This window comes from Phyllostomus discolor, chromosome 14, assembly GCF_004126475.2.
Source record: "Phyllostomus discolor isolate MPI-MPIP mPhyDis1 chromosome 14, mPhyDis1.pri.v3, whole genome shotgun sequence".
Classification (NCBI taxonomy): Eukaryota; Metazoa; Chordata; class Mammalia; order Chiroptera; family Phyllostomidae; genus Phyllostomus; species Phyllostomus discolor.
The window spans coordinates 2,196,564-2,223,006 of record NC_040916.2 but is presented as its reverse complement, the minus strand read 5'-3'; the positions used below and the strand labels follow the sequence as shown (position 1 = coordinate 2,223,006).

Below are 26,443 nucleotides of genomic sequence, written 5' to 3'. Positions count from 1 at the left end.
GGTTTTCCTTTTAAGTTTTACGTTAATGGAGCTGGGAGAATACTTGCTTGGTTCTTTTTACTTTTGTAATTGTGCTTGTAGGCTATTTACTGAGTGGTCAGATTAGATAAATTTTTCTGGTTTTGAATAGTTCTGAGGAGGTCTAAAAATATTCATGTGTATTTATAAATATTTTATTATGTTCAGTAGAAGAAACACCTTTGCCATTTAAACTTTTAATTTTTCTCAATCCTTCAGTGAATCTACAGGCCTATTTTCTCAGGAGCTCAGCCTGGCCCTACTTCAGTGATAAAGGAGGAAAGGTGAGTAGAAATTGAGAGTATTTAAATTCCTGAGTCCAAGACTGACCCTGCCCTGAAGGTCAAGTGCTGACCCCTAAAGCCATAAAATTCCTACCTATCCCAAAGAGCTGGGGTATTTTTTGACTGTTCTAGCTCTGATTAAATTACTTTTATGAGTTTTATGATCTGTGAGCATCTTGAGTTTCTGTCATAAACTATTGCTGTGTGTCTTCAAAACTCCAGTTAAACCTCAAAGTGAATTTTTCTTCTTCATTTGCATTGTGGTTTTGCCTTTGTGTGGATCATGTTTCTTACTTTGTTAACTGGGAATTAGTTTGAGTTGTCATTTCTTGGTATTCAGAGACCATTTAGTCTCTTATCACTAAAATCTGGGAAGTGATGAGTGATGCTGCCTTTAGTCAGCATCTGAGTTCAATCCACCTCAATTGCAAGTTTTCAGGACATAAGTGGTAAATTTTGGGTTAACAAAATAGTGGCTGTTTTCTTGTTTGTTTTTTATAGCTGTCCCGAAGAATTTTTGGTCAGTAGAGGAATCAGTCTTGTGCAGCCAGCAGCATGGGCCAGTGCAGAAGAGGGAGTCAGATCATACTTGTAATTTTTTGTCAGGCTCTTGGGTTTCTGGTAGCAGAGGATAGTGCTGTAGTTGGGGTTTATGGGATGAGTCAGAGAAGCTCAGTGTCTCTGGGAAGGAGACCTGGCTGATTCTTAATATATTTATGATTTGTAATAAAAGAGGTTGAGTATAACACTGATGAGCTTTATTTCACACAGAGTTATAATTAGAAACTACTCATTGTGAACTGAAATAAGATTATTATTGGTGGTACATATGTGTATCAGTAAGATACAAAGGGAAAAGTACAGTCTTTAGAGCTGGACAGACATGGGTTTAAATAATGTACTAAGATTTAGACCTTGGACAAGTTATTTAAACTTCTCTTTTCATTTATACATCTCTAAAAGTGGGATGAATACAATTTATGTCCTAGGGTCATTGTTAGTATTGTATGAGGGAACCTATTATAAAGCTCTAAAAATTATGGTTAGCACATGACAGACACAAAATTTTTTTCTATTTTCTATTTTTTTAAAGATTTTATGTTAATTTTCTTTTTGACAATGGGGAAGGGAGAAAGAAAGGGAGAGAAACATCAATGTGTGGATACTTCTCATGGTCCCCCAACAGGGCACCTGGCCTGCAACCCAGGCATGTGCCCTGACTGGGAATAGAACCAGTGAGCCTTTGGTTTGCAGGCTGGCGCTCAGTCCACTGAGCCACACCAGCCAGGGCCTTTTTCAGTTTTCTTTACACATCATTAATATGGGTTAGAATAAGTTATATATTAGTTTATATCTCTTTGCATTTTTGCTTTGAACATGTTTTCCTGGTTATCTTTTCAGTTCATTTTTAATCGGTCAACTTAGATGTTTGCATTGTAGGGATAGAGGAATATCGGATACAGTTGTATGTACCATGGGGACCCAAAAAAACTAGAATTATCTTGTGGAGGGCCCCTTGTAGTACCGGTTTCCCCCACTAGGTGAGTGTTCTGGGAACTGGTATACATCTGTGTACTAGCTGGCATTGTAAAAGGCTGCATTTGACTTTAGGGAATTGTTTTTTGAAGACTCACTGCGTTTGCCCATTTCATGATGGGTGATTTGCAAGTGTACCTCCCCACACCATGCTGAGTGTCCAGTTTTAGACCCAAAATGGCATGACTCCCATGCTCCACCTTTCCTATTCACCTGATCTCGCCCCAAGCAATTTTTTTTTGTTTTGTTTTGTTTGTTTTGTTTTTTGTTTCCCGGATGAGAAAAAGTCCTCAAAGGGAAGCATTTTGCCAATGTGGAACAAGTAAAACAAAAAACAGCAGGAGCACTAAAAGGCATCAAAATCAACACATTCAAACACTTTTGAGTAGTGGAAAAAATGTCATGATAAGTGTTACATCAAATGCAGAGTACTTTGAAGGTTACTGAAGTTTGAACATACAGAATAAGTACATAATTTTTATAAATGAATTCCAGGGTTTTTTTGTGTCCCCCCTTGTATATCTCTAAATACATTCTTAAACTAAACATCAGTAAGTTCCTTTGTTCATTGCTTCCTTTCTCTTTGTCCTCTCCATTGGTATACCTGATCAGAGGTGACACAAATATTGTGTAGGCATACCTCAAGATGTTGGTTGGGTTCTAGACTACACAACAAGCCAGTGTAGCAATAAAGCAAGTTGTAATCTTTTTGCTGGTGGAGGGTCTTTCAATTTGTAAAAAACATGACATCTGTGAAGCGCCATAATGGGAAGCACAGAAAAGAGGTATGCCAGTAATTCTTAACTTCCCTGCTTCAGTGTTGTTTACCACCTCTGCTCTAGACACTCCTTACGCCTTTTCCTTTTTGCTGTATAAGAATACATCTTTTTTTTCTCCAAGTATTGGGCTCTGCAGTGATCTTCATCAATAGATTATCCAAGAACTAGACCATGAAAGATCTCATTCCTTTCTGAAGTGAATTTGGGCTAGGGAGTTAGGAATACAGAGGGTTTTTTGATTGTTTATTTTTATTTTTAACTTTTTAAAAGATTTTATTTTTAGAGAGAGGGGAAAGGGAGGGAGAAAGAGAGGGAGAGAAACATCAGTGTGTGGTTGCCTCTTGCGTGCCCCCTACTGGGGACCTGCCTGCAAGCCCAGCCCTGACTGGGAATTGAACCAGTGACTCTTTGGTCTGCAGGCCAGCACTCAATTCACTGAGCCACACCAGCCAGGGCTGGGAATTTTTTTTCTTAAGCAGATTATCACTGAGGCAAGATGATCTGTATTTGCTCTTACGCATTTGAAACCCAGGTAACTGAAAGAACTGAATCAGGGATAGGCATGCAGATAGTGACTTGTATCTTAATTTCAGAATCAAATGTCAATTATTATAGATTATTGAAAACTTTGTCTTTCATTTCTGCTAATATACACAAGGATCTTCATTGCATCCTGGTTGAGTAGCTCAGTTGGTTAGAGCATTGTCCCGATATGCCAAGGTTGTGGGTTTGATCTACGGTCAGGATACATACAAGAAGCAACCGATGAATGCATAAATAAGGGGACCGACAAATCTGATTTTCTTTTTCCCTCTCTCTAAAATCAATACGTAAAAGAAATTATTAAAAAAATTTTTCATTGCTGTTAAAATTGGTCAGGAAAGAGATTGCCTGTTCTTATTTACTGATTAGTTATTCAGACTAATTAGCTAGAAGACTTCTTTATAGCAGTCTTTATCACTACCTCTATAGGCCATAGTTTCTGGGCCAGAAGCCCAATTTACCAAGTACTACCTTAACCCCAGAAATTGTATGCTAGACATGAATGAATTTAATCTGTCCCCAGTTTGTGAGTAGGGCATGGGACATGATTATATGACAGATGTATCTGATTAATGAAATGTGCTTTGTCTAATGGATTGGGTGTATTGCAAAAATTGTCATCATCATATCTGAGAAGCTAGGTATTTGTTCTTATTATGTGAGGATACTGTTTAAGGGAGTCTTGCTGCCCAGCTTTCATGTGAATCATCCATGTTTGCCTCACGTCATTTTTTTGTTCTTGGTTTTTCTTTTTCTTTTTCTTTTTTTTAATATATAATTTTCATTATATTTTTTCCTTGGTTTTCTTAGCCATCTGGAAAGCTATTGTGATTTACCTGTAGTGGTAGCCAAGAGGATATAGTTCCCTAGTGCACTTTAAGCAGTGCCACATTTCAGGTATGTTTAACCTTACTTAACTCTTCCCTCTGAGTTCAGGTAGGAAGGAACTTTTTCACATTTTTAGCCTCTTTTTCTTTGTTTCATTGTAAATCTACCTTTAGAGTATCACCCTTTTGTCTCTAGTGTTCTTCTAGCAACTTAAAAAAAAATTGAAATGTGAATGGCAAAGCTGATAATGGAGATTGGATTCTGATGTAATCATGTTTATAGTGAAAACACATGGAATTTCCTTAGAAATGAATTTTCTTAGAATCATTTAAATTGAGATAGTGGGCTTAACCATTATTATAAAAAGTTCTTTAGCTCTATAGGTGGAGACAGCACTGACAGGTTAGAATACATTCCTAATGTACTGAAATACTGTTATTGAAACCAAAACCAGTAAACTAAACATGGGGCATTTGGTACTGCCAATAAGAAGAGAAGACATCCGAAGGAGGAACAAATTTCCTTGTTCATAGGATAGTTGATGCAGAACTTCCTTATCTTCCTCCTCATCATCTGTGGTGGTTGCTTTGAAGTTCTTATCTTGGCTGTCTTCTGAACCTTCAGGAGGGAGAATAGCTTAAAGAGAAGGAGGCTTGTACTGTGGGTTCTTGGGTATATTGCTTTATTGTAGTTCATAGAACATGTATGTGCTCAAAAGATGTTAACAGAGCTCTCTGAATTCTTTAAAAAGCCCATGAGAGCAGGTAAGCAGATATCATGGATTTGAAAGTGTGTCCTAGGTTTTATATGTTTGTAGGATCATTGCTGAATAGCAAACAATCACACGCTTCTCTAGGAAATGCAGTCTGGAACTAGAGAGGAGAAGCTAGAAAGATACTGTAAATGCTACCAAGTACAGACAGCCTCTTTGCAAAACATTGTCTTTAATCCTTTAAAATCCAGTTTCCTGCAGGGTAGTGGCATTATCCCATCTTACAAAAAAGAAACAAACTCAGAAGTAGGTGGGTAGAATTCAAAACTAGGTCTAACTGACACTATATGCTGTCTTTAAAAAACTGGACTCTTCAATGCCAGTCATGAAGCAAGAGCTGAAAGGTAGAATTCAGCATTTTTTTTATAAAAGTAAAGCAGTAAACAAAAGTAGGTTTACAGTTGAGAGTATGTGAAAGTTATTTTTGTTAGGATTTATTAATTATTTATTATTTTCCATACAACTATTAACCTATTTTGCCCACCACTGTATATAAACTATAAAAAAGTCTGTCCAAAGGACAATATGAATAAAACGTTTTTAATTATTTAAACGTGTGTCTTAAATATGATTAGTGAATTTTGTAAGAAAATAATTTTAATGGAATTAACTAAACTGAAGGGATAGTTGAATCCTTTTATTTTATGATTCTCAAATAGAGAGAAAACCAGGATTCTCACTCAGTGAGGCAATTTTGTAGAAAAATTGTTCTGACGCTTATAGCCTTTTATTAGTATACATCTGTCTGTACTTCTCTGTGGCATTTGAACTATGGACCGTCCCACCTTCTTGAAACTTTATCTCTTGACCTCCAAGGCATTTAACACTCTCATTATTCTTTCTACTTCCTTGAGCATTTCTCTGTCTCCCTCTCATTTCTCTGTCTCCCTCTCCTTCCTTTTTCCTAGGGGTAGGTTTTCCCCAAGATTGTATCTTTGGACTTTCTCTCAGAACTTTTCTTGGGTACTTACTTTGTTTTTTAAGTGAGGGATAATTTACAAGGTATTTGATTTTGAAATTTTACTATACAAGTAATTTCCAAGTTTATATCTCCAGACCTAAATTATTTCTCAAGTTTCAAACCTATATTGTTTGCCCCTGTACGTCTAACATGTCAGCTTAGCTTTTAAAACACAATTAAAATAAAATTCACCTGTTCTCCCACATCCATCTTCTCATTTATGGCAATTAATTTCTTCTAGCCACCCAGACTCAGATTTGTCTTACTGATTTTTTGAGCTTCATGACAGCTATTAAGTCAAATACTATTCTACCTCTCCAGTGTTTTTTACATTGATCTTTTAATTTCCTCTGTTATTAACCTATAAGGCAGGTTCTCATAGCTTCTTACCTTGGCAACCATCTCCTGCCTTCTGACCATTTCAGTCCATCTTACGGTCCTTGACAAAATAATCTTCCTGGTGCCAACACACACACACACACACACACACACACACCCCTTCTATACTTCTTAACTAATCAGCTATACTCTACCATCTAACCAACTAGACTATCCATCTATTTTCTTAAACATACCCCCCCCACCACTTTCCACGTCTTTTCTCATTCTGATCCTGGTGGAATGGTGGAATGTCCTCTCATCTCTATCCATTAAAATCCCATCCTTCCTTGAAAGCCCAACTTAAATGCTAATTTCTCCATGGAAGCTTTTTCTTCTTTCCTGAGATAAAATATAATTCTTTCCTCTGATCAACTACAACTGCCTACAATAAGTATATGTGTATGTGTATACATATGTATACACACACATTCATTCATTCATTCATTCATTTAATGATACTGGCACTTGTATCTCTTGTATCATAGTTTTATGCTCATTTTTCCTAATTGGCTATTGACCACAAAAGGGATGGTGATTGCCTTGTTCATATTTATAACTCCTGTGTTTGCCTTGTACATTCTTGCATTACTAGCATATCTGTATATAGATGGGCCACTGGGTGGTGCCAGATGCCTATAGTTTGGATAAACAAGGGAGGCTGGATGTATAATTGGGTTGCCTGTGTTGTCAGATCTTCTGCACAATAGGAATAGAGATTAATTTTCCTGATCCAGAAACATTCATAGTCTCTTTCTGCTTTTACTTCCAGTTTACTAGAAAGACAATATAGTACATTCAACTCCTCCAAGGACTTAATAGAAAGTGGCTCAGAACTAAAGTTCTGCCTCCCTATAAACATGTTTTATGTAGTATGAGTTTCAGCTTCTTGGGAGCCATCCCTTTGAATTTCAGTGACTAAGGGTCTCTGTCCAGTTAATAAACACCATATTATTAGGGTGGCTGGGTGCCCAGAGGAAATCAAGTGCCATAAATGAGAAGCTGGTGAGTTGCTGGTGGCAGAAGTCAGGAAAGTTGGCTTGGAGAAGTGTTTATCATGAAGTAAAAAAATAGGAAGGTTAGGAGAATGAATTTAAAATGAGCCATTTCAGCTTGAAAACAAAAATTTGGGATGGGAAGGTAGGACTGGTTGATTCCATATGGATTGTGGGACTTAAGACTGAAAAGCAACTTTGTACTTTGGATGGAGATCAGCCCTGACCGCTGTTCAGTTATGAGTGGTATGGGACATCTGTCTTCTCAAGAAGAATCAAGGATTGTGTGGCTCTCAGATGTGTCTCACTAATAATTGAAGCATTTTCTAACATTACCTTTTAGTTTCAGAGGAAATTCTAAAACTTTGTGTCATGTAAATAATGGGTGTCTATATAGGGGAGTTGGGCACTTGAATAGCAAAACGAAGGCATGCACAAGACTGCCAGACTAGCCTGCGAGAGTGCTGGGATTATGTAACTCATAGGAACTTACTGTGAGTTCAGATCTTAGTGAAGGGATCAAGAACTAATATTTACATGAAATTTCCATTGGTATGAGGCAAGGTAGAGTTATCAGTTTTTATAGCTTCTAGACTCCAAAGCAGTTAAGGTGAACTTGAGAAAAATTTAAAAAATGAAAATGAAAAGCATAAGTATACAGATTAATAGTCCAACCCACTAGAATTACTTTGAAGTACTTTAAGCTCCTGATACTCTTTTTTTTTTTAAGATTTTATTTATTTTTAGAAAGAAGTAAAGGGAGGGAAAAAGAGAGGGAGAGGAACATCAATGTGTGGTTGCCTCTCATGTGTCTCCTATTGGGGACCTGGCCTGCAACCCAGGCTTGTGCCCTAACTGGGAATTGAACCAGCAACCATTTGGTTCACAGGCCTATGTTCAGTCCACTGAGCTACACTAGCCAGGGCTCTCCCAATATTCTTAGTTGTTAAAAGGTAATAAATAGGACTGGAGACTTTAGGATTCACCTTACCTCAAATGTGATTGCGGCAAAAATTCCTCTGCACTTTCATTTTGAGCCACATGATCTGATCTGACATTTTGCTCTTTTACTGTACCATATTCACTACTTTAGCTAATTTCTATTAAATAATCACAGCCTTGAAAATTAGTATTTTTAATTGTTGGGTTTTATCTGTTGTTTAACACTTTGCATAATTTCTCACCCCTCCTCCACCTTTCTCATTCTCTCTTTTTTTTTTTTTTTTTCGGCCAGATTTATTGAGGTATGATTTACATAGAGTAAAATTTGCCCATTTTTTATTGTCCCATTCTATGGATTCTGACAAATGCAGTTAGTCAACATTTCTGTGACAGAATCATAGAACATATTCATCATTCCGAAGAGTTTTCTCATGCCAGTTTACAGTCGTTCTCTTCTCTACCTCCCAGTCCTAAGAACCACTGATCTTCTTTCTGTCCCTATAGTCTTTTCCAGATTATCCTGTAAATGGAGTCATATTATGTAGCTATTTGAATCTTGCTTTTTTCACTTAGCATAACATATTTGAAGTCTATCCGTGTTGCTCTGTGTATCAGTAGTTCATTTCTTTTATTATTTAGTGTGGTACTCCATTGTGTGGATGGATCACAGCTTGTTCTATTTTTTTTTTTTTAAGATTTTATTCATATATTTTTAGAGAAGGGGAAGGGAGGGAGAGAAACATCAATGTGTGGGTGCCTCTCCCATGCTCCCCACTGGGAACCTGGCCCATAGCCCAAGCATGTACCCTAAGTGGGAATTGAACCAGCAACCCTTTGGTTCGCAGGTCGGCACTCAGTCCACTGAGCCACACCAGCCAGGGCCACAGTTTGTTTAACCATGACCTAGCTGAAGAACATTTGATTGGTTCCAGTGTTTGATGACTCTAAATAAAGCCACTGAAACATTTACCTATAGGTTTTGGGGTTGGACATATATTTTCATTTCTTTTGAGTAGATACCTGAATGGGATTCTTGGCTTGTGAGGTAAGTGTGTTTAACTTTATAAGAAACTGCTAAACTGTTTTTCTAAAGTGATTACCATTTTGAGTATCTACCATCAGTATATGAGTTCTGGTTGCTCTATACCTTTTTAGTACCTGATAAAGAAAACTTTTGTTATTATTTCTAAAATTTTAAACATTCTAATATGTATATAGAGGATTCTCATTGTGGTTTTAATTTGTATTTCTCTAATAATACTAAGGATCTTTTCAAGTGATTCTTACTTAGTTGTGAGAGGTTTTAAATATATTCTGGTTTCTGTCCTTAATTAAATATGTTTTTTGCAGATATTTTCTTTTTTTTTTTAATGTATTTCTCATTTACATTAGCCACTTTTTTTTTAAAGATTTTATTTATTTATTTTTAGAGAGGGAAGGGAGGGAGGGAGAGAGAGAGAGAGAAACATCAATGTGCGGTTGCTGGCGGTTCTGGCCTACAACCCAGGAATGTACCCTGGCTGGGAATCGAACCTGAGACACTTTGGTTCCCAGCCCATGCTCAATCCACTGAGCTACGCCAGCCAGGGCTCGATATTTTCTTTTAATATGTACCTTGTCTTTTCATCTTAACAGTGTCTCTTGAAGAGTAGTTTTTTAATTTTGGTATGTCCAGTTAATTTTTTCTTTTATGGTTTGTGCTCTTTGAGTCCTACCCTAAGAAATACTTGCCTAATCCATTGTCACAAAGATTATCTCCATTGTTTTATTCTGGAAGTTGTATTATTTTGGTGTGTGATCCATTTTCAGTTAGTTTTTGTGTATTGTACAAATGTAGGAGTCAAGTTTCTTCATCTATATGTAGTTTGCATTTGGATATGTTATTGTCCTAGTATACATGGTCTCTTGTACAAATCTTTCATTAACATTAGGAAAAGGAAGCAGCCTCAGTAGTTTTAAACAGGAGACACTTGATACCTCTTCCACAAGTACTCTTACATAATGTATTAACTTTCCCTCTGCTTGGTTTTTACTTAATATTTTGCCATATATTTGGTTAAAATTTAAGACCTGTTTCTTATAAAGAAAAATCTAGGTCACTGGAATTTCTTATGTAGAAATTAAAATGACATCTAAGTCTTTTTTTGTCCATCCCTCAATAGTTTATTCCTGAACCTTCAGTTTGGCAGGGATTATGGTTATTTTTAGAGTACAGGCAGTAGAGCTAATCTAATTAAACTTTCCGATATACCTGGGGCAGTGAGCTCATCAGCTCTTCAAAGCTCATATGGTTTGTTCTGGACTAGATTTTACATGGAAATTGTTCAAGGTAAAACTGGATTTGTTGGCAAGGTGTAGTGCATTCAAGAATGAAGAAGGTAGTTTAAGTTTGGGTCAGGTATGGTCCCTAACCTCAGATTATGAAATAAGATTGTATTTCTTGGTGATGAAAGAGATTCCAGAGTGGCTCCCTCCCATACTTGAGACCTAGGGCACAGTCATAAATAATATCATAACCTGCTTTAATTTGGGCACTTACTCCTAATTCCCGCACTAGAGTAGGGATTGTTTTAAATTTTTCATCTTGACTGAGGTTTATGTGGTAAGAGTAACAGCTCATACCCAAAATAATTGTATTTTATTATTATCATAACTTCTTGGCTTTCTAGAGAAGTGGCCCCCCAAAGTGGAATGCATGTACCCCAAGGGATATGGGAAATGATTTAGTGGTGTACAGGAAAAGAATGTTGAAATTTCTACTTTTTCTGAGAAAAGCTTAATGTTTGACATTTATTGTGAATTGATGAAATGTGTGTGTACATACACTCATATCAAAGGTTCATGCTCAAAGTTTTCACTGATACAGTTTATTATCAGTTTTGAGACCACTGCTCTAGAGCATCCTTCTGCAGAAATTTTAACATGTAATGTACTTACCTGTTAAAGGTAACAACTCTGGGTTACTAATGTTATTTTACAAAGAAAGAAAATGAAGCCAGAAAAAATTAAGCAGCTCACCCAAGTTCACAAAATATGCTAATGGCTTAGCTGATACTAGAATCTTGGAATTGAATTTTCAGTCTAGAACTAATTTTGATAAACTCTGTGTCCCCTAAAATGTGACCTATCTACCTGAATCAACTTAGCGATTAGAGTTGACAGCAACATTCACAGGGTTTTCTCTGTGTCTGAATTTAGCAGTAAATTCTGTCTGTTTATTTCCTTAAAGAGAGAGAAGATTCCTTCTTGCAAGAACCTTAAACTAATTTCCCCAAAAGATGAGGTCTGTAGTCTCTTGGTATGGTTTGAACCTCATGACTCTCCTTTGCCCACTTCTCAGCTAGGTGGGCACTAGGCTTAGCTCCTTCTGGTCCTATGGGTTGGGAAAGCAAATGTATTGTCTACAGCTGTTATTAGTCTAAAGTTCAGGCAGTCTCATCTTCTGTAGAAGTTGATGAGATTCAGTTTTGAGAAAGGTTCTCTGGAGCTACTTTATTCTTCTCTGGGAGTGGATAATAGTGGGGTGGGAAGTATGGTATGGTTGACAGTTTGATTTTGGAGATGAGAAAATATCAAATCTGTTCTTAATTGACCATAAAGTATACTTATGACCTTGGTTTTTTAATCTTAAAAAAGTAGTGCAATTATTTCCCTCACTCCATAGGACTTTTACAATTAATGTAATTAATATAAACCTTAGGTGGGGAAGAAGGTACTGCTGAGACACTAAAGAATATAAACAGGGACTGCTTTGAAGGAAAGAAAGTGCCGCATGAGGAATGCTGTACAAAAATTTATCATTGAAGTATATAGGAAGAGGAAAACAGCCTGCTTTGCAAACAGCTCTTTACTGTTTTTCTTTATGTGGCTTCACAAATCTGTTTTTCATTGGCCTTTCTCCTTCCTTCAGATTCAGCCTCAGTCCTGCTCTTGCATTATTTTCACTCCTCCACTCTGGCCTACTATGAGCAGCTTGAGCAGCTGTCTATTAGTAGAGAACACGCGTTGTAGCAACTTGAATTTCTGTAGAGGAGAGTATAGGGGGTAAGGTTAGGATGCGGCTGCTTCTGGGATCATTGTTAGGACAGTGAAAGGGCTGTTGAAAGATTAGAGGCCAGTGTGCCTCTGTACAAGGACTGGAGTCATAATCATACTCTGTCTTTTACCAGTGCCTTTTGTCCAAGGCACTGAAAGGGCTTAACAGAATTCTGGTCTGAATAATGTTTTTCTTTGCTCTTTGGAATTTGCTCAAGTTGGGAGTGAGGGCCCTGAAAAAATAATGACTGTGTTACAGTGGTATACGAGGAAAAAGCTAGATATCCTGATTCTTAATTATAGCTTTTCCAAAAAGAAATCTGGCAAAAGTGGGAGGAATTGTGAAATAATGTTTGTAATTTAATGAAATGAACTGAGATGGTTTAATAGAAGTGTTGCCCTTTTCTTACACAGCTTTGCATTTGGCGACTGACTAGTATTAGTTGTAAGAGGGGAAAAAGCCCTGTTACATTCTTTCTTAGAGGTACTGGGCTCCCAAGTTCTAATACATCTTTGCTTCATAAAGTAGTTAATATCTGCACCTGTAAGTGTAAAGCTGGGCATCTGAGTGAATATAAAAGCCCAAGCTCTTACCCTGAGAGTTTGATTCCTTTCATCTTTTTTGGTCTGTGTGTAAAATGATACAGTCTGACCCACCTCTTCATGTTGTGAAGACAGTATGATATAGAGTTTATGGATACTTAAAACTAATATTTACAACAGATTTTTGCCGTGAGGGCAATGCTGAAGCTTGCTCTTTGTATTGAGTTAAGGCTCTCTGTTTATAGTATACATTTAATATATGCCTGCTGTTTCAGGTTTATTTCAGTTTCTTCTTTCTCATTTGAAAAAGCACTGCCAGTTGCTCAGTGAGTAAAGAGATTACAGTTGACTTCCCAAATGTATGTTTTTTAGAAATTTTGACATGGGGGATAAATCTAGTGTGATTTTCAGCAGCTGAGAAACTCTTGAGCCCACACACAAAAATTATTTTTATAAAAATGACAAAGGCTGTACATTGTTAAATCTCCTTGTCCCTTTTGTCATCTTTCCCAGGTTGTTTTCTAAATTGTTATTTTCTTCCCCTTCCAAATCCAGGCTGGCTACAATAAACATCAGTCAAGATGTCCAGCAAAGGGAGTAGCACAGATGGCAAAACAGACTTAGCTAATGGTAAGCAGCCAAAATGAAAGTAAAGCTATTTTTGCTATCAACTGTTCTTTTCCCCCAAAGAGAGTGGAAACATGGATTTTAGTGGAGGGAAGGAAATCTTTTCTAAGAGTGAACCCTTAAGTTGTTTTGAGTACAGGAAACTACACAGGAAACACCTCAGACTGTGTGGTACTTTTGCCTCTTCAACTTTTGTCTGATTGTTTTCAGAACATCAGTAATAAGAGTTATGCTTCTAAGAGCACTTCTTTCACCTCTAAGAGGTCAGGTGGTTTGGGATTCTGAAAGGTTTTACTGGTAGATAAAACCTAGGAGATGCTGTTAATAAAGGAGAAAAAGAAGATACAGTTGGTGGTGGGAACAAAAGAGTTGTTGGGAAAGTGAGGTTCCCTGGTAATAATGAGAAGTCTCTTTCCATGGTAGAACATAGTTTGATGGGGATATTAGGTAAGAGATGAAGTTATAACCTAATCCAGCTGGAATTAGATGTTTTCTCCCTTCCTGTCCCACTTTTCTTTTGCCAGTGCTGCCAGGTGTTAAGTCACTGTGCCTAGTGCAGATTTGAAGGCAGGATTTCAAGACTGTGGCAGCTTTAGCTACTACCTGGTTTATTCAACCAGTGTTTCAGCTCTGAGCCAACTTCTAAACTAGAGAAACATCCTGCAAATGGATATAGTTGGGCAGCAACATTCCTCAGCACCTTGCAGGTCAGGATTATAAGCTAAATTCTAGTTGATGTGATTGGCAAAATGATAAAATTGAGGAGGGAAAGTGAGATTTTTCAACATGCTGTTTTATTGCCCCTTTATTCTTTTTGTACCACTGCCATTTATCTTCTGTAAAGGAAAGTGGTTCCAGTTTTTCACTGGGCTTAGTTGTAAGACACAGTATTCTAGAGGGATTTGAGGTACACATTTGATTTGGAGTTTGGCCATTAGCTACATCAGGTATTGACAAACTATGGCCTGCAGGTCAAGTCCAGGCTGCCTGCTTTTGTAAAGTTTATTGGAATACAGTCATGCCCTGTTCATTTACATAGTATTTATCCTTGCTTTTGTGCTATAGCAGTGGAGTGGAGTAGTTGCAACAGAGATCCATATGGCCTGTGAGGCCTCAAATTTCTGCTTTCTGGCCCTTGGCAGAAGAAAAATTTGCCAGCCCCTGAGCTACATCTTGGTCATTGACTATAAGGATTCTCTACTGAGCTTGTGGTATGCTCTGGCCTTTATGTTAATGTGATAGGGCCCTCAAGTTGTAATTTTTCATCACGATTTTAACAATGAATGCTAGAAGTTCTGGCCTTTTATTTTTCCTTCTTTACAGAAGTAATAGGTGTAATATTTTATCTCTCCTCACCATTCCAAATCTTAAACCCAGTTGCATTTCAAAAACCATACTATTAATCTTCCTTAGCTATACAGCAGTACCATCAATTGTAATTTGTAGGATCAAATTGCTGTACTATTCCCCTTTGTCTTCCAGTTTCTAGCCTAGTTGTTTTCACACTGTGCTCTTAGAGGTGCTTTTTTGAAAAGAGCTGCTTATATGTCCCCCAACCTTCTGTCACTACTTGAATCAAAACAATTATATTATCTGTTTTATGTATTGGATTTTGTCTAAGAGTTCATTGGAAAAAGGCTTTCATTGCTGGGAAGATTTTCAGAAATTACTGTTTTAATCTAGATGAATAAGCAGTAAGGTACTCCAATCCTTTGGATTTTTAAACATTAATGTAGTACTGGAATTGAATAACTCATACCAGAATCAACCATAGCTGGTCTACCTTTCCTAACAGCATTTACTTCTGGCAAGATAAAATTTGTGGTCATCTAAGAAAAGAACGCCATTCCTCTTCCTTCACATCCTTGACCTTAGGTTGGAAGTTGTGGCTCTTAGAACATTGCCAAGTGCTTATTGGAGTTTGATTTGGCTGTTTTTTGATAGGAGAATGCAGTATTTTAATTGTAGGTGATTAGATTATTCAATATGATCTAATTAGATTGAATTATATGCAATAGTCCTGGTTATTTTATAACTACCAACATGGTGAGCTTAGAAGATGGTGAACTTTCTTCTCAGGTACCACTGTAATACCCCTTTTTATCATTTTTACATATACTTCCTGATGGAACTTTGTCTCAGTTTGTATAACTAAAAATAGTATTAAAATTACTAACTTAATGGGAATAAGTCAGAATACATAAATTAGCAAAAAGTGAACCAGAACTTACTCAAATGACTATAATTTCCATTTGTCTCTTTTACTTACTTCTGGATTCTTAGCAGACTTTTAAGGTGTTGGGGAAAGAAACTTTAAAATTTAGGAGTCAGGAGGTAACAGTGCTTTCTTGAAGTGGGGAAAAAAGTCCAACTCTCATCTGTACTGTCAGAGTGATTTTAATCGGTTATTTTCCTCTCCTTTTCTAAGAAGATGGCTGTGCCAATTCTTGTAGGGATGGCTATTCTTTTTCTTATATTTAGTTTAATTATTTACTGTAACTAATGGATGCCCATCCAGCAGAACAGAGCCTAAGGTAGTTGTATCAAAAAGTCTGTCAGTACTTTGCCTCTTGAGAATTTTTATACTCTTAGTTTCTACATTTCTTCCATTCTGTTGAAGTACCTTTATTTGTGAGTGGCTTTGATCTTAATCTTTTCAGTTTCTTCTCCAAGATTCCCCTTCAGAAGTTACTTTTTATAAGCATTTGTAACGAAAACACTTTGACCAAAGTTAGTTTCTGGGACTTTCTATGTGATGATTTCTTAGACTAAAATGGGGAAATGTTTCTGATCACTAACCTGTCCTTCTTTTTCCCCCCTCACCTACCCATTTCTCACTTACATGCAGGAAGTATGTCTAGCAGTCCAGAGGAGATGTCTGGAGCTGAAGAGGGGAGGGAGACATCCTCAGGCATTGAAGTAGAGGCCTCAGACCTGAGCTTGAGTTTGACAGGGGATGATGGTGGCCCCAATCGCACCAGCACAGAAAGTCGAGGCACAGATACAGAGAGCTCAGGTGAAGACAAGGACTCTGACAGCATGGAAGACACGGGCCATTACTCTATCAATGACGAAAACCAAGTCCACGATCGCTCAGAGGAAGAGGAGGAGGAAGAAGAAGAGGAAGAAGAACATCCTCGGCGTCGTGTACAGCGCAAGCGGGCCAATCGTGACCAGGACTCATCAGATGATGAGCAGGCCCTGGAGGACTGGGTGTCCTCGGAAACATCAGCCCTTCCCCGACCTCGATGGCAAGCTCTTCCTGCCCTTCGGGAGCGGGAACTGGGTTCAAGTTCCCGTTTTGTATATGAAGCTTGTGGGGCAAGAGTCTTTGTGCAGCGTTTCCGCCTGCAGCATGGGCTTGAGGGCCATACTGGTTGTGTCAATACTCTGCACTTTAATCAGCGTGGAACTTGGCTGGCCAGTGGCAGTGATGACCTAAAAGTGGTGGTTTGGGACTGGGTGCGGCGGCAGCCGGTACTGGACTTTGAGAGTGGCCACAAAAGCAATGTCTTCCAGGTGAGGCAAGGAAGCAAAATAGCAATTGAGAAAATCAGACATGAGTTAGACAAATCTGAGCTGTTGCCTGTGGTGGGAGCTGGTAGTGAGTTGCAGGAATTAGATATCAAAGTCAGTCCTGTGTTGGCTCTCATAATGCCTTGAAGAAGTTATATACACTGCAAGATGTATGGCAAGCTTTTCTTTCCTTGAGCATAAACACTGTTGAAAGTCTCATTACAAGTGCATGCTTAGAAATAATCAGGAAAGCACTATATGTGCCCTGATAGGAGGCATACAGTGTAAGAGCAGAGTCCATTAGGCCAGACTGGGTTCAAATCCTAGCCCTTTATTAGCTGTGATAGAGGGCAAGTTATTTAACCTCTTTGTTCAGTTTATTTATCTATAATATGGGAATATTAACATAAAAGGGTATGAGGATTAAATAACAATAGGAGCTGAGCAGTTAGAATCATACCTGGTACTTAGTGAACATTAAACATTTGATAAAAGTTAGTACTGTTGTTATTCTGGGGATTTTACTCATCAGTGCAATATATCATATTGGTACTGGCTGTTTATTCCTAAGCATGTTCCCTCTTTCCCCAACATCCCCTCTAGTTTCCTTTTTCTTTGTACAATAGCAAATTAATATTTACTTAATGAATCAAGATAGTTTTCTCCTTTTTTCTCTTACTTTTGTCCCTTGGTAGGTCAGAGTCCTAGTTCACCTGAGTGCTTACCCTGTATTAGTTCAGCCTTCCAGAATCAAATGAAATGCTCTCTTATACCAGAGAAGTTTTTTCTCTCCCTCTCCTTTAACTCTTGGAAGAAATTAGACTTTAACCAGTTGGAGTCAGTGAGCTAAGTTTTCAGCTGTTGTGAAACAAAAGGGTGAGTTGAGGTTGTCGTCATATTTTTTGCTCTCAAATTCACCTCCTCAATTTCTCTTGTGTGTCCCTTTCTTTGTTGTTAACACCCCAGGCAAAGTTCCTTCCTAACAGTGGTGATTCGACCCTGGCCATGTGTGCCCGTGATGGGCAGGTGCGAGTAGCAGAGTTGTCTGCCACACAGTGCTGCAAGAATACAAAGCGTGTGGCCCAGCATAAGGGAGCATCCCATAAAGTAAGTGAGTCTTTGCCCCAAAGAATATGCAATCTGGCTCTTCTGTGGATCTCACAAAAGCCCTCTTGTGTCTGTTTATATTTTTTTCTAAGTTTTTTAACCTGTTGATTTTAGAGTGAGAGAGAAAAAACTTCAGTTTGTTGTTCACTTAAAATTATGCATTCATTGGTTGCTTCTTGTATGTGCCCTGACTGGGGATCAAACCTACAACCTTGATATATCCAAACAATGCTGTAATCAACCAAATTATCCAGCCAAGGCATATCTCTGTTTATTGTAGTCACCTGCCTCCCTTTTTTTTAGTCATAAGATTTGTACATAAGAGGAAAGAGCAGCCACCATCCTAAACTTCTCGGAAGGCAGGTATTTGAGAGATCTGTAGATCTTGCACATGCAGTATTTATTTAGTTGATTATACTTAATTCCTAAGATGAACCAGAGTTAATTTAGAGATTCTTGAGGTCTCCTGTGCCTTCCAGACCTTTAAACTTTACTCTGATCATCTTTAGAACATCTTATTAACAGTTCTAAGGTACTAGTTGTTAGCTCCTCGTATTAGACTGGGGAATATAAGCCAAATAGTCATAGTGGCAGCCAGTGAGAAGCTGCCTAGTCTTAGAGTATGTACCATGTCTTTCCATGCCATGGAAGGAAGATGGTCCTCTCATTAAAAGCATAAACAAATATGTAGGTGGACCCGGGTATCCATTTCTAAATGGCTTGGGCAGTGTGAAAATTATTTATTTCTTTGAATCTTAAGTGTACTTCCAACCCACTAGATAACTAATTTTAAGAACTAAGATGTAGGGAAATGAACATTGGGCACCATTTCTCTCCCCACCTGAGGGTGTAGGATTGATTTTCTTGATAATGAGCCCTAATGACTGATGTTTTCCTTTGGTATCACTGTTAAATCCCTTGGGAACTTAGTTGAAATAGCAAATCATCTGTCCTTTATACTTGTGTAGAGTAAACTAGCTGTAAGTAATTTGCACAGAACAAGAGAGGTTGGGCTTACTAAATTATCTCCTTCCCTAGAATTTTACAATAAAAGGTAGACATTTCTCCTACCAAGGTATTTTAAATGTAGCCATTTCTAAACATAAAGGAATGAACTAGATAAACTTTAATTCTAATCTTTAGAAATCTCATCCTGTCCCCTTTTTCTCCTCCAGTTGGCCCTGGAACCAGACTCCCCCTGTACATTTCTATCTGCAGGTGAAGATGCAGTTGTCTTCACCATTGACCTCAGACAGGACCGTCCAGCTTCGTAAGTATAGCAATAGTACTTTTACAGAACTGAATCTCTTGGCCTGGAAAATATTCCGTGTGGCCTAGGTAATGCTCAAGTCTTTGATCCATCAGAATGATCCCCTTGTGCCTGTGAGAAGCAGGTTAGGGTTTAGGGGAATTTCTTACTTGTTTGTTGTTACTCGTTTGTCAGCAGTGAAGTACCTTTCAGCCTAGCTTTATTTCTAAAGCAAGGTTCAGTTATCTTATTATATGTGGGCTTTAATAACTCTTCCATTTACTTGAGTGCCACTCAACCACAAGAAACATATTACTCTACAAAGCAGCTTAGAGGTATGTTCCTAAGTAGTTTTCAGTTCAGTTACATATCAAAACATATAAACAATTAAATGATGATTTTTGAACAAAAATATTGGTAGCTATAGAATTCTGATGTCATACCTCATTTTTATATCAGTTTGAGACTCAAGGATAAACTATATCCTTTTTCAGCTGTGTGATATCATAGCATCTTGTTTGGATCTAGGCATTCTGGGGGAGGGGTGCGGGGGAGCTTTGTCTGCCGAGCCTCCTGTCCGCCACATACGAGAATAAGTCTACCAAGACATGATCTTCTTGGAGAGGAAAGGTGACTGATCTCTCACAGGAGAAGGACCAAGAGCCTTTTCCTCAATGGCTTTTATTGGGTTGTTTACACAGGAATTCAGGTAAAGCTCATTACTCATTGCCAAGAAGTAAGGATAAAACAATAGACAGCATAGAAGTCTGAGGGCTTATTTTGAGTCAGTGTTAAATAGCTTAAGAGCTGTAAAACTTGGAGGAACAAACTTACTTCTTGCTTGGACCCTTATCAGTTAATTGAGAGCATTCTAAACAAAGCAGGTTTCACAGGATTTTACATATTCTTTCTTAGGCCTGATCATCTGGGGAACCCGCCCTTTCTAGCACAGGGCTGCACCACCCTCTGTCATTGTTTCAGGTTTAGGTGGAGCAAGGGAAGTAAGGCAGCCAAGAGATTAGGAGATTTTCTTGCAGACAATGAGGACTCAGGCTTTGTCAAAGCTGAGGGGCAAGGGTCCATCACCCCCTTTTGCTGTAGCCCCCAAAGTCCTTCCTTGGGGGCCTCCCACATGGTCGTGCCTGTCTTAGGTCATTCCCCCCTTGGGGAATCTTATCCATCATTGGCTAACCGACCAAGCATTGGGGGCCAGGCAGGGTGAAGTAAAAGGAGCAGAAGTAGTGCTTCTGCCAGGGAGATAAGCTTTTGTCTCCTTGGTGTCTTATGGTCCAAGGCCATTCCCTCAGCCTTAGCTTTGGCGGGGGTTACAGCTTCTGATACCAGGCAGGCGGTTCCCAACAGAGAGGGGTGTGTGTGTGTCTTCCTCTGTCTCTCATACACAGACATGTGCACACAGAGGATACTCATACAATAAAGGGTATGGATAAAATATAAATGCTCTCTTATGTACACCTCCCCTGCCCCCACTTTTCTGGCTATTGGTAATCATTGTCAAAAATTCTGAATATCTTTCCAATCCTTTTTGTACACCTTTATGTATCTTAATATATACATATACACTTTTCCATTAATGGGATTACTTATATGTGTATATAAACATACATGTAGACAGAGACATATCTATTTCCACATTTGCTTTTTTCATGTTATAGTGTATTTTGGAGATCTTTCTCTATCAGACCACAAAGACCTACCTTATTTTTAACCATGACATATACGTTACAACATTGGCATACCACAGTTTATTTAACCGTGATTCTGTTGATGGATAATCTAATTATTTTCTTATTAGTCTTAAAAATTATTATAACAGATATTGCATGTCAGTGCCAACATTGAGTAAGGGATGTCACTGATTTACAAGGTATATAAGTAAAATAGTATAGGGAATATAGTATCAAGACTGATTATTTTTAGACATAAATATAGAAAAAGTCGTCTAGATTGTGGAAGAATTTTAAAAACTGCTTAAGTGATAGAAATGGTTTGGACTTGCAGAAAGGATATACTAATTACTTCTATTAACCTTCAAGAGGATAAGGGAGATACTGGCTTTATACTGGGAAGGGAACAGGTCTTGGGCGACAAGGGATCTGCCTTCTAGTACTAGTCAGAAGTTATTTAACTTTGAGAAAATCATTTAATCTCTTGAAATGAATGATGTTTGTTGTATTCAATTCTAAAGTTCTGTGGTTCTATGATGATAGTGGAACATTAGCAAGTTTTCAAGAGCAGAGGGAAGGGCAAGGATGCAAAAATGATGAGCTTGTTCAGTCTGTTTTGGTAGAGAATGGTGAAGCAGAATGGGATCTGTCCTGTGGATCAGAGTGAGAGGAAAACTACTGTTAGGCTAAAAGGAATTGGGAATCTGGTTCTAGTAATGAGCAGAGTACATAACTTTGGTAGATTATTAAATCTGTAATGAAACGATAGCTGAAAATCTGTCTGAGAGATGACCAATGGCTCTAGGTGATAGATGGGATAGAAACTAAAAGGAATAACCCAGGAGAAGGCCCAAAATCTGGATTTAGGGAATAAGAGAGAGTGAGCCTTCAAAAAGATTTTGTGTTAGGGGTTGAAGAAGTAGAAGTCTGGAATGAAGTGCAGGGCTGAATGTGAAGGTCATGGCCAGGCATTGTTATGTGAAGTTGGCATCGGGGAATTTTTCTCTTATTAGTATATGATAGTCTTTGGAAGCTGGTGAAATTAGCTAAAATCTTAGGAAAAGAGTTTGATTTGGAGCTTGTGGATCGGTATTCCTTAAGCCAGTAGAAGCCAGTTTGAGGTATTCTTCAAAGGAATTTTTTGGTCTGATCTGGAATTATTTTTCCATTTTTGCTGGAACATACCTGATCATTACAAAAACTGCAAATTTTACCTTGGCTGGGTGGCTTGGTTAGAGCATTGTCCCACATGTCAAAAGGTGGTGGGTTCGATTCCTCAGTCAGGGTGCATACCGGAGACAACTGATTGAAGTTACTCTCTCTCACATTGATACCTCCCTCCAATCAATTCAAAACAAAACAAAACATATTCTCATGTGAGGATTTTAAAAAAAAAACCTGCAAATACTGAGACAAAATTTGGTGGATCTGTTTCATGTGGTTTTGTATGCTGCCTCTTTCTGCCACGATTAATTATTTTTATAGCACTACTGAATGCATGTTTGTCAGAGAGCTTAAGGTACTTGTGCATTTATCCATTAGGAGAGAGTATTGTTTGTTTTAGCTAAATAAACTGCAGCATCAAAAGATTGAGCTCTTTGTCAGAATTCCATGACAGTGGAGCCAGTACTTCATAATCAATCCCCAAAGTTTCTTCATATGAAGAAACTTACATATGGTAACTTTTATATTTGTCTGACCCTCTCCTGAAAATCCAAATTCCCAAATAGTCCTATGAAAAGGAGCAGCTTCTGCTCCTACTACTTTTCCCTGTCAGAAGTCCAGTTAAAACGGTCTCATCTCCATTACTGGTGTATTCCTAAAACTCTTTTGATGTGTTTTTTTGCCTACTGTTTTTGAGGGTATGAGTTTTCCCTAATGACATTCCTTTTTTATGATCTCTTTACACTATTCTTTTAGTGGAAGGCTGCAGTTTTATTTTTTTTAATTGATTTTAGAGAGTGAGAGACAGTGATTTGTTTGTGCCTTCATTAGTTGACTCTTGTATGTGCCCTAACTGGGGATTGAACCCACAACCTAGGTGTATTAGGGCAATGCTCTAACCAACTGAACTACCTGGCCAGGGCTAATAAAACTGCAGAGATTTGTAAATCAAATAAAATCTTCCCCCTTTGCCTAGAGCAGTTCTAGGCTAGAGTTACTGGCCATGTGTAGAAGAGATGCTAAAATCATTTTTGTTTTTTACAAGAAACTTGTCATGATTGTATTTCTTTCAGTTTTCATAGCAACAGAAATGAGCAAAAGTTTAGATTAAAAATGAAAAGTAAAGTGCAGTTCTTTCCTTTAATGTCTTTTCTTTTTTTGTAGTTACTGATATTTATGATGTGCCATATTTGTCATCATATGTGATACATTTGACTGGTTGGACACCTAGATCTGGGAAGAGTATTCATATTCCTAGGACTACCTTTAAGCTAGGAAAATTATGGCTAAAATCAGAATTTTCTGGCTGAAACTCTGAACTTTCGTAGCATTTCTTCAGGGTCCCATGCCCTCCTAAGGAGTCCCATTTTTTGGTGATATAACCAGAAGAATAATTTAGAAATTATTTTTCAGCCTTAGAAACAGCTATCTTCAGGGTGATCACTTCATAAGTTATATAAATATCTAATCACAGGGTTGTACACCTGAAACCAGTGTAATACTGTATGTTAACTCTAATTTAAAGGTAAAAATACATTAAAAAATAAACATCTACATAAGAACCTCCTCTCCTAATTTGCTTCAGATAAGGGAAGGAGAATGCTGTTTCCTTTTGGATTGCCCCTGTGCTAGAAACTGTGACTTGTCATCCTGCTGTGTGTATTAAAGAGAATTTTTTTTTGTTGATAGTAGAGAGAGAAACATCACTTTGTTCTACCTATTTGTGCATTCATTGGTTGTTTCTTATATATGCCCTGACTATAGATTGAACCTGAAACCTTGGCATATCAGGATGTCGCTCCAGCCAACTTAGTTACACAGCCAGGGCCTTCTGTGTGCATTTTTAACACTGGATTTTAAGTGGCACTTCTTTGGAATCTAGGAGATAGACTCTGACTTTAAGGTCTTTTCTGTCCACTATTTTATGATTCATTCTCCCCTCACTTTCTGCTCCATGATGATTAGGAACATGTATTTGTGAATGAAGGGCGGGAAGACGTGGGCATTATTGTCTGGTTAATGATTGGTTATCATGTTGGATTCCATGTAAAAGAACTACCTGAGAAGCAATACTTTCATGTATCTTTAATTTATGCTTCTTGAGGAATACCAGAAAAATGACTTCACTATGTGTTTTTTTCATACCCAAAGTAGCACTTAGTAAATATATGTGAAGGTGGTTTTGTCTTCTTATGTGCAAAACAAACATTACTGTCTGTGCTCTCATTTGCCATGACCATCTGTATCTGTGGGAAAATATAACTTTTATGCTTTTCTACTCTTAAATAGGAAGCTGGTGGTGACAAAAGAGAAGGAGAAGAAAGTGGGGCTGTATACAATCTATGTGAATCCTGCCAATACCCACCAGTTTGCAGTGGGTGGACGAGATCAGTTTGTAAGGTGAGTATGAAGGCTCTTCTGTGTCTTTGACAGTTTGAGACACTGATGCATTGTATACTACCAGGTTTCCCTGTGGAAATGTATGAATTGCCTGGGAATCCATTAACCACTATCTTGAGTTTTTACCCTCTTCCAAAAGTGTTTAGCCCCTTGTGGGGTATTCTTCCTAATGTAGTAATTTCTGAGGGATGGCTTAATGTAGGGATTATCAGGTTTAAAGAACTTTGATGAATTGACCAAGGTCCCCACATAGTAGCTAAGGCATAAACCCAAGTTTACTAGCAAGTGTTATATTAGTAAATATCTTCTACCATTTTGTATATATAAATTAACATGCCTAGAAGTTTTGAATGCTGGCTTCAGATACAGAAATGATTTGACTTGGGAGTACTTGGTATGAACTCCGTATTTTGGGCTCCCGTTGTCTTGAACCACTTCTCTTTGTAGTGGTATTTTCATTACTGGTGAATATCTGTTGTAACACTGGCTATAGATGTATATCCGAAGAAAACAATGCATGGACTCAGTCCCCACGTGTACCACCACTTAGTTTCCTTCTGGCCCTTAGCCACAGACTATATCCCATCCTGATCTAGTTGGCCTATTTTAACTATATATATTTTTGTTGTTGCTGAGGGATTATCAGTTTGAAAAGGAAGAGGGAGAGGATCACTAGAAGAAAGAGTGACTTTTTCTTTTCCTGATGATGGGTGAAAAGCATTATCTTCCTTTAAATGAGAGCACATTTTTATAACTATATTCTGAAATTAATTTTATTTACAAGAAAGGGGAGGAAAGGTAAGGATTTCCCCAAAAGAAGAAGGACAGAGAGCATTAGATACTGAGCAACACAGAATAGTCATGCCAAAATGTTACATATTTTAAATATTTTTTACTAATTTGCTGACTTCTTGAAGTTTATGATAGCTTTAGTGATGTTTGAGAGCTGTGATTTAGACTTCATTTGAAAGGAAAAAATTTTATTTTCAGCTAATATGTATTTGGTGAAGAGTCTATTCCTCTTAAAAATTTTTTTTTAATTTACTGATTTGAAAGAGAGAGGAAGAGAGAGCAAGAGAAACATCAATTTGTTGTTCTACTTATTTATGCATTCACTGGTGAACTCTTGCATGTGCCCTGAACGGGGGTTGAACCTGCAACCTTGTCAGATTGGAACAACATTCTAACCAACTGAATTACCCGGCCAGGACCCTATTCCTTTTTTCTTTCTCTGGTTCATTTAGCAACATTGCCTGAATATTCTTTTTTTTTTTTTTAAGTATTTTTTATTGATCATGCTATGACAGTTTTCCCAATTTTTCGCCCTTTAGCCCCCCTCCACCCTGTCCCCCCAACCCTCCAGCATTCCCCTCCTTAGTTCATGTCCATGGGTTCTACATATAAGTTCTTTATCTGTTTCCTATTCCATTTCTTATCTCTCCCCATCTGTTTAACGCCTACTAATTATGCTGCTTCTTCCCTGTACCTTTCCCCCCACATTCCTTCCTTCTGCCTCTCCACTGAAAACCCTCCATGTGATGTCCTTTTCGTTAGTTCTATTCCTGTTCTAGTTGTTTGCTTAGTTTTTGTTTTCATTGTTTTTCTTTTTTCTTTTTAGATTCATTTGTTGATAGTTGTGAGTTTGTTGTCTTTGATTGTTCATATTTTTAATCTTCTTTTTTTTTTTTTAGATAAGTCCCTTTAACATTTCATGTAATGATGGTTTGGTGATGATGTACTCCTTTAACTCGACCTTATCTGGGAAGCACTTTATCTGTCCTTCCATTCTAAATGAAAGTTTTGCTGGATAGAATAGTCTTGGATGTAGGTCCTTGCTTTTCATGAGTTCAAATACTTCTTTCCAGCCCCTTCTTGCCTGCAAGGTTTCTTTTGAGAATTCAGCTGATAGCCTTATGGGCGCTTCTTTGTAGGTGACTCTCTCCTTTATTCTTGCTTCTTTTAGGATTCTCTCTTTATATTTAATCTTGGGTAACTTAATGATGATGTGCCTTGGTTGCATTCCTCTTTGGGTTCAACTTCTTTGGGACTCTCTGGGCTTCCTGGACTTCTTGGAAGTCTAT

At 37.9% G+C, this 26,443-nt stretch overlaps 1 protein-coding gene and 1 long non-coding RNA gene across 2 annotated transcripts in view; one reads left to right on the top strand and one right to left on the bottom strand.

The window, feature by feature from the left end:
* Window positions 1-26,443, top strand: part of DCAF8 (DDB1 and CUL4 associated factor 8) — a 40,782-nt gene that overhangs the window by 855 nt on the left and 13,484 nt on the right. The window contains 6 exon segments of the mRNA XM_036015049.1: window positions 238-302; window positions 13,170-13,244; window positions 16,090-16,760; window positions 17,724-17,864; window positions 19,040-19,134; window positions 24,252-24,362. Of these exon segments, the coding sequence (XP_035870942.1) occupies window positions 13,196-13,244; window positions 16,090-16,760; window positions 17,724-17,864; window positions 19,040-19,134; window positions 24,252-24,362 (1,067 nt within the window). The 5' untranslated portion in view covers window positions 238-302; window positions 13,170-13,195.
* LOC118498081 lies at window positions 9,880-22,553 on the bottom strand. Its single transcript, XR_004900611.1, has 3 exons — window positions 22,468-22,553; window positions 15,804-15,808; window positions 9,880-9,890 (listed from the first exon to the last, which is right to left on the bottom strand). It is a non-coding gene; the product is annotated as an uncharacterized LOC118498081 (long non-coding RNA).